Here is a 14235-nt window from a genome sequence, read left to right on the forward strand (position 1 = left end):
AAGAGAGTATGGCCACTGGGTCCCATGGAGAGGCTTAGGACCCAAAAATGGCGGTGCTTTGTTTTGGTTTTTGAGGATGGGAGGGGGGTCATTGCCAACTTTTGACGGTTATCACCAACCGCACTTGCTGCCAACCTTACTAATCAAAGATCATTTTTCTCAAAAATTGCACACGATTAGCCTTAAAAATATGTAAAAAAGTCGCAATAGTGCATTTGGGTAAAGTTCTCGTTACGATTAGCAAAGACAACTACATTTTGAATCATTTTGCATTACATTAACTTTATGGCGTCCGCCATTTTTGGGTCCTAAGGGCTCCATTCAGCCTAAGATGGCTGAGCCAATCAGAGGTGGTAACCCCAGTGGCCATACTCTCTCAATTCAGGTACTCTAATGGCCACTGGAGTTACCACCTCTGATTGGCTCAGCCATCTTAGGCTGAATGGAGCCCTTAGGACCCAAAAATGGCGGACGCCATAAAGTTAATGTAATGCAAAATGATTCAAAATGTAGTTGTCTTTGCTTATCGTAACGAGAACTTTACCCAAATGCACTATTGCGACTTTTTTACATATTTTTAAGGCTAATCGTGTGCAATTTTTGAGAAAAATGATCTTTGATTAGTAAGGTTGGCAGCAAGTGCGGTTGGTGATAACCGTCAAAAGTTGGCAATGACCCCCCTCCCATCCTCAAAAACCATAACAAAGCACCGCCATTTTTGGGTCCTAAGCCTCCTCATGGGACCCAGTGGCCATACTCTCTTAATATAGGTACTCTAGTAGAAACTAGAGTCCCTTTATACTGATTGTGAGAGTCAAGACAACACCCCTCATGGAGTCACAAACGGGAATAAAGATTACACAAATTGAACGTTTTTCGTAATCTTTGATCGGCCTGTATTTCTTAGTTTTAATAAGAAATAAAATATAATTCCATAAAATTAGTAAATAAATACCAAGACAATTATTCAGTCCCATTCTCAAATTCCTTTCTCCGTTCCTTCTCTCATTCCGTTTGTTCCTTGTCGAACCCGAAATTCCTCGGTCCATTCCAGATTATAATCTTTGCAATTGGTGAAAATGTAATCTTTATTCCCGTTTGTGACACTGTGAAGGCCTAAAATCCGGTTAACCAATCAGAAATGGATTCGCATTGTCTTGACTCTCAGTATAAAGGGACTCTAGTAGAAACCGACTATCTTCGAATCTTCGTCCTAACCTAATTGTTGCTCCTGGTGTGTTCCGAATTTTACTGTTGGCGTAGCACAGCGTAGCATAGGATCTCCCTATCTACAGGGTGTTCCAGGAATAAGTGCGACTATTGAGGTCGCAAAAATCTTCTTGAGGTCCAAAAATGACGTTTTTGTTGGATAACTTTTTATCCAAAAACACTTTCCCTGGGGACCACGGCCTTCCAAAGTTGAAGAAAAATAATCGTCTGTTTAACACTTTGACAATGTTTATCAACCAATATTGATGAAGGGTCTTAGGTAACTGAGAGGTAATTTACAGTGCTCTTTCCATACTTGACCTCAAAAAAAGGGGCAACACATTTTGAGGAGGGTTTAGGGGGATAGCAAACCAAAAAAAGGCCAAAATTAATATTTCTAGCGACAAAAATTGATTTTTGACGGCACTATATAGATTTAGCATTGAAAAATATTGAGAAAATGTACCTTGCGTTTTTTCGCCATGACTCATCGTTTTCGAGATAATAGGGACAAAAAGGAGATAATAAGGGGGTTAATGGGGCCCCCCAGGAAAAGCGTTTTTTGAAAATAGTTATACCATAAAAACGTCCTTTTTGACCCGAAGAATCGACCCCCATCATTATTCATGCTTAACCATGGGACACCCTGTATAGTTTCTAGATCGTTGGGCCCATTCCAGTTTATAATCTATGCAATTGGTGAAAACATATTCTTTATTCCTGTTGGTGACACCGTGAAGGCCTAAAATACGGGAACCAATCAGAAATGGATTCGCACTGTCTTTACTCTCAGTGCCTATAAAAGGTTTCTAGTATAAGTCCCTTAGTTAACAAACAAACAAAAAAAAAGTTTTGTGACCTATTTGGACCAAGAATCATGATTCGGGGTTCATAAAGTCTAAAAAAATTTACAGCCCATCGGGCATCGAACTAAAATGCTATTTGTGCCATTTAGGTATATTGTTAGGTACCTTAAAGATAAGGCTCCTTTACATGCATTATTTGCTGAGTTAGTTTCTTTTTTCCTATCACATAGTGTACTTTTGATACCACACTAATGTTTTTTTCATGTTCCACACTGTGATCAAAGGTAAAAACTAAAAGAAAATAGCAATTCATCTACAGCCCCAACCCTCCCTGAGGTTGGAAGGGATGGGACGTTTTTGACATTTTTTAAAAAAAAGTGCTTCTGAGGTTCTGGTTTTATTATTTGGGACTCCCTATTTTCTTGTGTGCTCTACACAGCATAGGTATGAAAGGAGAGTCTTCTTCCAATTTTCAAATTTTTTCATTTAAAAAAACCCAAACATTTTTCTGGAAAAAAAAGTCATATCCCTCCAGGCTCTCCCTTTGTTAAAATTTCATTTCCGTACAGTTATAGTAGCTGTACTCCTACTCCTGGAGACAATTAAGCCCTCCTCTGTAAAAATACTAGATATAAATAATAAAATTACAATTGATCAATAAGAACCAACTTTAGTTAAGGAAGGGCTGCGATTTTGGGCTGAAATCGGCCCCTCCACGGAATCGGGAAATTTTTGGATATTTGCTAGTAGACGATGCTAATTTTACAAGTAGTCGGGTTTTGCCGCTACTCCTACTTTCTGCCTCCAAAAAGGGGCCTAAACATGACTCCAGAGCCCATGATAGCTGAAAATTCGCGTTTTTCACAGACCTACCTCAGATTTTGACCTGAGCCGAAAGGGGACAAGGTCAAGAGTTTTGAATATGCTGTGAAGGACACCAAGAGACTTGAATCGTCCCCTTGAGGCCCGGGTCAAAATCTGAGGTAATACCGCAAGAACATGTTTTCAGCTCTTTTTGGCTGAAGATTTAGAAAGGTTCGATTTGTCCAAAAATGACGGTAGAGCATATTCTTGTATGTGACTTTACCCTTACAACGTATTCGAAGCTCATGACCCATCACCTTCGGGCCTAGGTCAAAGTCTGAGGTAGATCCATGAAAAACACAAATTTTCAGCTATTTCTGGCTCTGGAGCCATGTGTAGGCCCCTTTTTGAAGGCAGAAAATACAGGTATTGGCAAAACCCGACTATTCTTGTAAAATACGCATCGTCAACTACCAAATATCCGAATATTCCCCATTCCAATTCTGCAACCTCTCCTCTTAGTGTAATTAACTAGCCATTTGATTATTTAAAATTATTTTTTATTGATGTCGAATTGGTTTAATTTACATAGCAACATTTTACACTGTAAATTGGCTGTTTTTAATTAAAGGATATGAAGTACCTTCAAACATAAAGCTGTTTTGGAATCAGCTTTGATGAAGAACAACTCAATTACAAATTGAGAACATATTACACTTTTGGGAAAAAAGGGGAGAAGGGATAAAATTTCAGATTAGCAGCACTAATCCAATGACATATCTTGAATTAGAAATAAGAATACATGACAATACATATGATTTTGGAAACTGTGCAGTCAGAATTTTTTACTTTTAATAACTCAAGAAAATCACTTCTACCAAGTTAATTGCTTGAACCGCACGATTTAAGTCTCAATGATTGACTGACAATTTAAATGCAAAATATGTGGAACGTCAAACCTACAAAGTTTAATAAACACAATTCATTATAATGGCATGTTTAATAATAACAGGGGTCTCTATTTTGGATTCAAATTGAAGTGTACAAACTCAGAAATGGATTTCGAAAAACCATAATTGGCTTTAACAGAACACCTCTGTACTACTATGGTGCAACTATACAGATGAAACTTTAGGTATGGATTGAAACTTTTATTACATCATAAAATTATTCCCCAATACGTTTGCCTTTTGAAAAGCTGATTTCAAAAATTGTTGCCTTGCAACTAAAAACTTTATCAAGTGCGTAGGTTCAGTTTTATATTCCAGTAGAAGCATTACATTTTCACAACAAGACTACCTAGACTGTAGAATTAAAGAAAAACTTCAGATAAAAGCACAGAGAAATTTGCAATGCTCTCATTATATTGTTGGATTACTTAACAAGGATATCTGTCTCATTCCATTCGTCTTCAAGATGCTCATCTCCTTGTCAAGCAAGATTAAGTTGTCAAATTAAACTGAAAGTCTTATTGTTCAAATCATTTTCAGATTAACAATTGGGCTGATGAAACCAGAATTAGACTGACTCTTATCAGGATTTCCCTAATTTTCTATGCTGCTTCACATTTTAAACAGAAAATTAAGCAAAATCGAAACTTATGTGTGAGGATACTATTCATAATGTAGGTCGTAAATTTACAGAAATTTAAAAAGCTTCCAGAAGTTAATTTTTCTGTTCAAAAAATTGCTTAAACATGAGAGGAAATTAGGCAAAGTGAAAACTGATGTGAAGCTGAAATGAAAGTGTTAGTTCAGCTAATTCCATCCACCTAGGTAAAAGTTTAGCTATGATGGGTATGTACAATGTAAAGTATGCCCAGAAACTCCTCTCTCATTATACTTGACTATCACATGGCTGGCAAAAGGGTAACAAAAGAACGGGTGCTTGCACAGGATGATTTCTTCTTTTTTTTTTTAAGAGGAACCCACTAGCTGATGAGGGAGTGCAAGTTTCTGAATCCTGTTTTAGACTGATAAATTTATCATTCTCCGACTTTCCACATTTAGTACCATTAAGATTCAAAAATTTGATGAGAGATACCCTAGAACAATTCAATTTTTCTTGGCATAAAACATGAGAAATGTTTTTTTTTTACTTTTTATTTCCTTGGGAGGGCTCCATTGTGCCTTAATATATTGGTAAGAACTTCTTACAAGAGACAGAATTTGTCAAAACAATGATTTGCGTAAAAGTCAGCCTGATCAAAACATCCATAGCCAGCTGCCTGGTCAACTCAAGAATTCACAGCCAAAATCAAATTTATTTGAATGGATGAAAAACATGGAAGAGCATTGGGATGTCATATTCATAGAGAAAATTTGTCAAACTGACAGGATAAAGTCTCCCGAATGTTACAACAAAGTAGACCTATGAAAGATTTTAGTGATGAAGATTTGAAGTTCAAGGTTCTGTAGGGTTACAGAGGTGGTCAGTGGCTACTGATGCTCCATGATTAATATGCCTTCCCCTTAGTGACAAAGAGAGGGGTCTCTCCAAAATTTTCAAGGATCTCGCATGATGCAAAAGACAGTGCGCTTCAAAACAGGCTTACATGCTGCGTATTATCCATGACAACTCCCTGCAGCATAGCATATTTTCCTTGATGCTAACAATGTGGCCGATGTGTGACTGTTGGAAATTCTCTGATTTAGCTGAAGTTTTGCATAGATTTTTCGAGAGGATTATCAATGCTGCTGCTGAAAAAGAATTGATTCACAAAACTTTCATTTACCCATGGAAATGCGCTAAAATCTGAATTGCGTGTTCTTCTGATTCGACCTTTGCTGACAAATATTTCTAGGTACATAAAATATCTTCATACAATGGAGAAAAAATAAGGAAACAGAGGATCGAGCTTAATGGATTTGAAGAACTTTTTAAAACTTTATCTGAACAATAATTAAGCTCACATTTGTCACATTAACTATAATTGAAAGTTTCCTAACGCTACTTAATAATGTAATTGATTAGGAAGTTCTATAAATTTGTGGACATGTTTGCGTGTCAGTTCCTGATGCTTGCCCTTATCCTTGCATTCAAACTGATGACTATAAGCACTGCACAATTAGAATGAGTTCATGGGCTGTTCAGTTCATAAAGAAATTAGGACTAGTTTGCTGCCTAAAAATTATGGATGCTTAACTAACTCAACACTGACAGATGCAAGTTTCCTACAGAAAATTTAAATAGTTTTGACAACGCAATTGCACATTCAATTTTAACGATTTGATTCAGCATTTAAAGTGTTACATTGATTATTGCATGCTCATTATCAAAATTGATATAAAAGGCGATAGCAGAGAGGCCAAGGGGAAAATGGAGCGATTCTATTGGTGGAAGCGTTTGGATACAATGGACAAAGGAGGTAAGTAATTAGAATAACTAACAGCAACCCTTGAGAGGCCCAATGGGTACATAAATAATCATTTTCCTCCACAGTCTGTAAAAACCACCCGTTTCAACCAATAGATTCCCTCCATATTACAATGTCTTCTTTGTCTGTCAATTTCAATAATCAGCCTGCTAAACTCCATCATACTACTTCTGCAAATTTTTAGGGGGACGAGCCAACAATAAAAGAAGAAAAATTCCAATTTTTTGAACAGAGATCAGAAATTTAGTCCATTTACAGCCATTATTTCCAAGTTCAAATCCTCCGGAGCCAAAAGCAACTTTCACCTTCTTTTTATTGAAAAGGAAGATTTAAATTAAAGTGATAAGTGTCGAAAACATCACAGTTGAAGGAACTCTATCCTCATGCAATATAAAAACTCGAATTAAGTATCTAATAAAGGAAACCTCGACTTTTCTTAATATGTTCAGCTTAGATTTTTAATCATGTGAGATCACTTATTTGAGTTTCACCAAGTTAGGCATGTTTTGCCTCTATTGTACTGCAAAATAGGTTGAACTCAAAACAACAAAAAGACAGAAATGGTAAGACTACTCTAACATTAGAATTCTTGGCTTAATTCAAAAGCCAAAAAAGTTTAACGAGCTACAAGATGAAAATACAAAACCTAGCCTATATTCTTAGTTCTGTATTTCAATGTTCAGTGTATTTAGGGACTTAAAATTTTAATATAAATAGGAATTTCAACCTGAAATCAGGCCAAGATTGTGAAAACTGACCAAGTAATAGTCATTGAACAGTAATTCACCTTAAAAAATTTTGGATTTTATTTAGTGTTTAATATCAAAGCATTAAAAATCTCTTTCCACATGATTGTACTAAGAGCAATCATTTTCAATAATCTGTAACAATCAAAGTCTCTGAAGTGTTAATTTCATTTAATTTAGATTTAAAGTTCAAAATTTTCCCCAAAAGAAACACATGGACACAAAAAATACAGAGAAATAAAACTAACTTGATTACTAAATGAAAAATAGCGAAGTACCTAAATGGAATGATTCTCAGATACTGCAACTCACAAATTTAAGAGGGACAGTACAAAGAGGGAAAACCAATAAAAATAAGAGGAACGAAACTAGATTGCTGTAAAAATATAATAATTAGGCAAAAATAAAATGAAGGGCATTCACTCATCTCCAAATACACGAGTTTCTATTGAAAACTGTGACAAAATTTTCCTTTGTGATGTGGGTCGTTCATTGTGTGCTCGAGTTGACATGGTCCCACCTTATAAAGAAGTCAGGGGGAGCAAGAAATTAAGAAACAAAAGTAGAAAAAAAAAATTGCTTACTTGTAACTTAAGCATTAATGTCAAAGACTGATACAAGGATGGTAGATCAGGGTTATCTGGGACAAGTTCTGATTTAATACACCTTTAAAATGTTGGATTATTGAAGTCTTAAAACCCTTGGAAATTCTACTTTACTCTCCCAAAAGAGAAGAATATTTGATAAAATTAGCTATCACTTAGACTGACAAAGGTATTTGACAGTTTGATTATGTCACTACCCTGGTTAATAGTAATGAACTTACATTTCAACCCACTTGACTTCAATATAATACTACCTTTGGTTATAAAAATACAATGTATCTTTCGATGGACGAGCCTAGATAGATAACTTGTATCACTTGCTCGAGAATAATTTTTTTATTAAATTTTGCCATCTATCCATAAGTGCGTAAGGTTTGAAATTACAGGGTTTTTATATCCTCAGCCCTGTCTTTTTCTGAGTCAAAGAAAAGAGTGCATTAAACAATAGCAGACTGCAGACAAAGTTAGTAGATGCTAATAGTTAGAGGGAAGATTTTTGATGACACCAATGCAAAGATACTTGTTTTTCTCATCATAAAAAGATCTTTTTGATGAGATAGGGTCTTCGCCAAATAAGTTTATGCACTTTTAGACTGCGACAGAAGATCCACTATCTTGCTCCTTGCATTTACTTTTCATGCGAAAATGACGTCAGACAATCTTCTGTTGCAAAATTAGCAGAATAGTTCAGAATTTGATCATAATTTTCTTAATGGTAAAATTCATCAGAAACCTTGCATAGACTATTGAGAACATCCTCCTAAGAATCAATGGATCTATTAAACTCTGGAACAACAACCAGAAAAGCTATTGTAAGACTTTTACAAAATTATCCCTTCAGGGTAAAGGTACACTCTACTACAGGTATGAACAAAGGGATTTTACAAAGTTGTTGAATCACATAGATTTGACAGCGTCCAATGGTACGACTGCGACGTAATATAGAAAACTTGTTTACTTTCTGTTCTGAGAGTGGGTCTCATCAATTTCGTGTTATTGTTTCGTGTTCTTAGTTAAGTTTTTCGATGTCTCGAGTTTTATCAATTTTTTCGATTCATCTGATAGCTTATTGAAGCTACCAGATCTGCCAGAACCTCATTTTGAACTGCGCAGCAAAGACAGTACAACTTGCAACGTCACTTCTCAGCGCTGCCACTTCGGCACCCCGTTTGTCCATACCTGTGGTAAAGTGTACCTTCAGGGTTAATGTTTCTGAGAGAGCAGAATCACAAAACATGCGCATCAGAGGCAGAAATAAAGGGTGAGTGCGGAGTGATAAAACTTTAAGAGGGATAATAATAATGATATAGTCATAAAACATTTGGGGGATTAAAGCTCTTACGTTATTAAATTACTCAGAGTGCTTTAAGGTGGTGCTTATTCTGATATTTATGCCCATTTTTCACTTACAAAGCGGGCACATCGCTAAAAACATTAGATTCAAAATAAAAGATTGAAAATGAGCACAAAGCGATGTGGTGAAAATATATCATAAAATCCAACTGAGGGTAACAGAAAGTGATGGGTATCAGATCCCTAATAGTAGTATTTCTGCAATACTTCTAATATGCAACATCCATCAAAATGCGACAGTTTGCAGACTTCTTCGGACCTCAAGTAGTACAGTATTCACCGGATTATTCGACCACCGATTATGTGATGCTCCAGTTACACAACAAAAACCGAGTCTTTCGGCAAGGATAGATTATCGCACAGGGTACGATAGATGAGGTTTTGGGCCCAATTAAATTACTATGTTTTACATTGCCACAAATTGTCAAATAATTGCAGTATTACTGTGTGATTACAGCAGACAGATGGGTAGTTCATAATGGAAAGTTGAATGAATTTAAAATTTAAGAGACTGTTCTCAATGATAAATCTCAGAAAAAAATTCATGAAAAATAGCGGAAGTTGTCAAAAATCACAGAGCTGTACAATTTGACAAAAATAAATACAACTGCTACGTTATAAGATTAAGGAGTTTGCTACACGTATACAAAAGAAATCAAGAGCTGATTTTTCCTTGAAAAATAAATATTTCCTTGCAAGAATTTTTACTTTGAAAGAACATAGATAGATGTATGTGGTTCCTTAGGATTTACAGTCGGATTGAAGTACTCAGTAATCTTTGATTCTCTTACTGAATTTTCTCTTGGAGGGTGGGCCATTTTGTGCCATTGCCCCTTCAGAAAGGAATAATAGGAATAATAGATTTGGAGTCAACTTAGTGAGTCTTAGTCCCTGAAAATTAGAATTAAACTGGAAAAATACTTCCATTTTTCAATTTTTCCTAAATATTAAAGATTTCTCAACATCAACAACTTGCTTAAAAATATTTAGAGGTGTCACATAATTCAGTTTACAATACTTCAACATTTTAAAAAAGTAAAAATACAAAGAATTTTAAGGTACAAGGGGGATGGGGTAGAGAGTTCCACATCCTATGACGAGATTAAACATTTTAGAAAACTAATTTTTACAAGTTTTACACACTGAGAAGTAACTTTACACAGCAATTTTAAAATATATTTCGAACAAGGGATCCTGTGGCTAAAATTTTTGTAAATAAAATTTCTGTAATCTCAAGTTTTTGGCAGATTCACATGCACACATGTACAACATTGATAAGGCAAAAATTTAAAATCTTTGAGAAGATGAGAAAGGTAGTCAGAAAAAAGTGGTACGTATAGAAAGTTGTTTCAACCGGAGTTTCATAACAGATCTTTTTTCCCCCTAATAATTCATGAGAAGTGAGTGACCTAGATAATTTTTGCGCCTGCACACACATACATTTCTACAGTTTTATTTATAGTTCTTGCAGTAAGACTTAGTGTAATTATTCCTAATAGGCTCATTTTATTCCCTTATTTATTTATTTTTATTTATTCTTGTGGGATGTGGTTCAAGCGCACATTATTAATAATTATAATAAATAAAAATAACTTGCAAAGAACCACCGATCATAGACATGACAAAAAAGGAGGAAAAGAGAGAGAAAAAAAATATGATAAAAGAAAAGCAAGAATAAATAAAAAAATAAAAACGATAACCGTTAAGTCCATCATAAAAGTTACAGCAATAGTACATACAAAATAATTTTTTATACTAATTACTTAAATTTTAGTAATCTTAAGAGCTTGCAGCATCGCCTGAGGTATTTTCTAGATCGGATGTTTTGTCATTCGTGTTTTCTTTACTTTCATTATTGTCAACTTTAAGTTTTTTAATAGGAGGTTCTTGGTTCGCATCTTCGTTAATTACATCAGACGTTATGAGCGAGTCATTAGTTTCTTCTTCTTCTTCTAAGCCGCAGGTTGATGGAGAATCCAATCCAATGATAGGCGTTGTAGGTTTGTCACAAGAGTCTTCGGTAAAGGATGTCGTTGAGGTTTCTTCTGGCAGCGGTGACCTTTCTGATGATTTCCCATTGGTTGCTTCCAGGTTACTTTCATCGGAACATTGGTCAGTATCCTAAATGTAGAAATTAAAGTTCCATTATTCTTCGAGACATGTAGACAGTACTTAATTGGTATTTTGAATACCTTGCATGCCAAGTCAGTCATATTCAACAGAAGTGAAGAGTTCTGCCAGAGCCATGCCGGTTGTTTCCACCGAAATACAGTCTCTTGCGATGAATGTTGCTGTGAGGCCGGCAGCCATTATATGGTCGTGTATAAATGCTGATGGTTTACAACCAGCATGGCCCCAGCATGAGAATGCACAGCTGAACTTTCGTTTAATAAGGAGGGGGGGGGGGGAGGGAACAATTACATCGTGGTGCAAGGAAAAATAAGTGCCCAAAACTCCATGGAAGGCAACATGTTGTTGAAGGAGGAACAGTTCTCTTACTATTTACCATCACACCTAATTTTTTTTCACTTTATATGGAATGATTTGCATGTAAAAAAAAAAGATCTAGGGTGGTACCTTTCCGATGAGGGGGGGATGGCCAAGACGCAAGTCTACGTAGCGGTTCCACTGAACAGGTGGGTCCAATTGGCATCACCAGGGGGTGGGGGGAGGGGGCAGATAAAAGGGCCCCCCTCCCTAGAAAAATTATTCGTATTGGTGCATCTACACACTCCCCCTCCAGTAAAATTTCTCTCAGAGCCATTCCCCCTTCCCCACTAAAAGTATTTTTTATATCACATGGTCATTCCTTTGGCAGAAACAGAATGTTAAACGCAGCACCTGATTTTCTGGGATGTGATCCTTCCTTCGTGGGATAAGAAACCTTCAGCACGCTGCTATGCTATCCGCGTTGTTTAACACGAAAAAGCCTAGAAATTTCATTCCTGCACCTCGAACTTGAGGAAAATCCCGTGAAACGTCCCTGGAGGACAAGGCCTAATGAGATTCTAAGTAAGTCTACACTAAACTCTCTAAACTTAAGAATAAAACAACTTACCTGAGAGGTGGGTGTATTCAAGGCAGAGGAAGTAACTACGCCGTTTTGATGCACAGTCTCGGTGGCACCATTTTCAGTAGAGGGTTGAGTTGTTTTAGGTGGTATGCAATCTAAAAGTTCAGGTTTCAATTCACTTGCTACATAATGCGTCCAAAGTGCAAGTTCTACTGTATGTGGGCTCCAAGACTCAATTTTAACTAAAACATGAGAGAATGGAATATTATGATACGTTTGACCAAACACACATCATAATGATTGTAAAATTTTCTGGATGCTAGAAATGACGCTAAAATATCGTGACTGATACAGTAACTTCAAAACTACCAAAGCTAAAGGTTTGATCTTTGTTTCGTTCGAAAGATTACGTGACATCTACCAATTGAGACCAAGATCCATTCATTTGAAAGAAAAGTCACAGACTTACAAGCATTTTTGAAGAAAAAAAAAAAACAAATGCGACTCCCTAAGGTTTTCAGTGATTGTTTTTCACTTCTCGAAATGACGACGTTCAGGCTTCAAGCGTTCAAGTTATCCTGATGAGAAATCCACAAGGCTTCCAAATGCAGCCTTTAGTAGGAGACGCTTTATTGGCTAAACCAACTGCCTGCTTTCTGGACACTAGCAATACTAGCATTCTCCAGTCGGACGATGACTAAAGAAAGACAATGAAAAACGTTATTAAGAAGTGCTGAGTGTCCTAATGTAATTTCCATCAGAAAACTGCTTTGGTCTATCCTTTAGAGACTAATTTTGGCAAAGAAAAGCTTGGGGGAAAACTCACTAAAAACCGTAGGGGATCCAATTTTTTTTCTTGTAAGAACTGTGATAAGTTGGAGAATTTCCTTTCAAATGAACTGATCATTGTCTCAATTGATACATCAAGTAAGATCAGACCCATAGCTTCATTAGTTTTAAAGTTACAGCGCCAGTCCAAATATTTTTTAATATAACTCACTCTTGAACTAATATGCGCGTCTTGTTAATCTATGTAATGCTCCAAGTGTGATTTACCCGAAGCATTATTTTATTCTCCAGAAATCCCATCCATCTTGCCTGAGGAGGTGAAAGGTGCTGTTGGAAATGACTGATCGAGTTAGAAAACGATATTCAGAGGAACAAGTTTGTCAGCCAAGTCATCACTGGTTGTATGGATTGACAAGAGGAGTATATTAATAAAAAGAGGAATATGAAAAACCTCCGTCTTTTTGTTTTGTTATAAAACTCAAAGGAAAGTCCTGAGGAAAGTAATAAGAACTTCTCTTTTTTAAGTCCAACAGAAATTTTCAGTACTTGCCATTCACAAACTTAAGTAGGTCAGATAAAGGTCCGACAAAAATCTTGGTTACCTCAGACACAACATGCATTTTTTATCGAGGCTATTTTATGGTTCTTAGGGGTGAATTAGGATTTGATTGGAAAATTACTTTTAGTAAGAGAGCAGATGGAAGACCCTGAATTCTTGAGGTGAATAGTTTGGAAGAATAAATCTATGCCTGGCAAAACTCATTTTCTTCAGTCCTAGCTTCCATTGTGACCTCACATTATTGGATGCTGTACATTATCACAATTATGCAACAAATTTTGATTACTATTTAGACCGGCAGGAATCAACAACTCAATAAACTACCCGATCTCGCACTCTAAAATATCATGAAATGCTTTTGGAAATTTTATTTCTGGAGATGGATATTCTTTTGAAGGTTTTTTGTTTTACACTTTACAAAATTCTAGGCAGCTATGAGTAGATCTGAGTTGTCCTTGAAAAGCAATAAAAAATAGTAATAGCATCAGAGCAAGCAGATTGTGCTGATTTTCAGGCATGGAAATATTCTGACAATTATGACCTTTTTCACAAGAAAATGTTTCTTCAAAGAATATTACCAATTCCTGAAAGAAGTTTTTTAATGAGTAGTAAGTAGTAAGTAGGTAAGTAAGTAAGTAAGTAAGGCCGGGCTGACCAGCAAGGCGCCCTCAAGGGGCCAAGGCAACTGGCAGGAGCCCTGCCGTCGTGCACCCCGAAGCTGGACCGTGCTTCTTGACTTCAAAATCATTGACACATTGTGTATCCGCTATATTCCCGCAAGGCTCAGCAGCCGTCTGATAGCCAACGGTAGATCTTATCAAAGACTGTGGCAGACGCTGCAGAGCACGGATTTTTGGAGCACGGCCATGCCTACACCGAGTTGGACTGTGTTGTTGGAATCTCCACTGATAGGTAGCACTGGCAGTCGCGCACACTACCAGTGATCACCGATTTTTTCACAACCCAGTCGACAGT

General features: G+C 36.5%; 1 protein-coding gene across 1 annotated transcript in view; it reads right to left on the reverse strand.

Annotated features, from left to right (window-relative positions):
- Positions 1 to 3357: 3357 nt before the first annotated feature.
- The window catches only part of Amun (protein amun), a 70399-nt gene continuing 59521 nt past the window's right edge, over positions 3358 to 14235 (reverse strand). The window contains exons 5-6 of the mRNA XM_019051761.2: positions 11958 to 12154; positions 3358 to 11020 (exon numbers count right to left, since the gene is read on the reverse strand). Of these exons, the coding sequence (XP_018907306.1) occupies positions 10679 to 11020; positions 11958 to 12154 (539 nt within the window). The 3' untranslated portion in view covers positions 3358 to 10678. The remainder of the gene's footprint in view (positions 11021 to 11957; positions 12155 to 14235) is intronic.

Source organism: Bemisia tabaci, chromosome 1, assembly GCF_918797505.1.
Source record: "Bemisia tabaci chromosome 1, PGI_BMITA_v3".
Lineage (NCBI taxonomy): Eukaryota > Metazoa > Arthropoda > Insecta > Hemiptera > Aleyrodidae > Bemisia > Bemisia tabaci.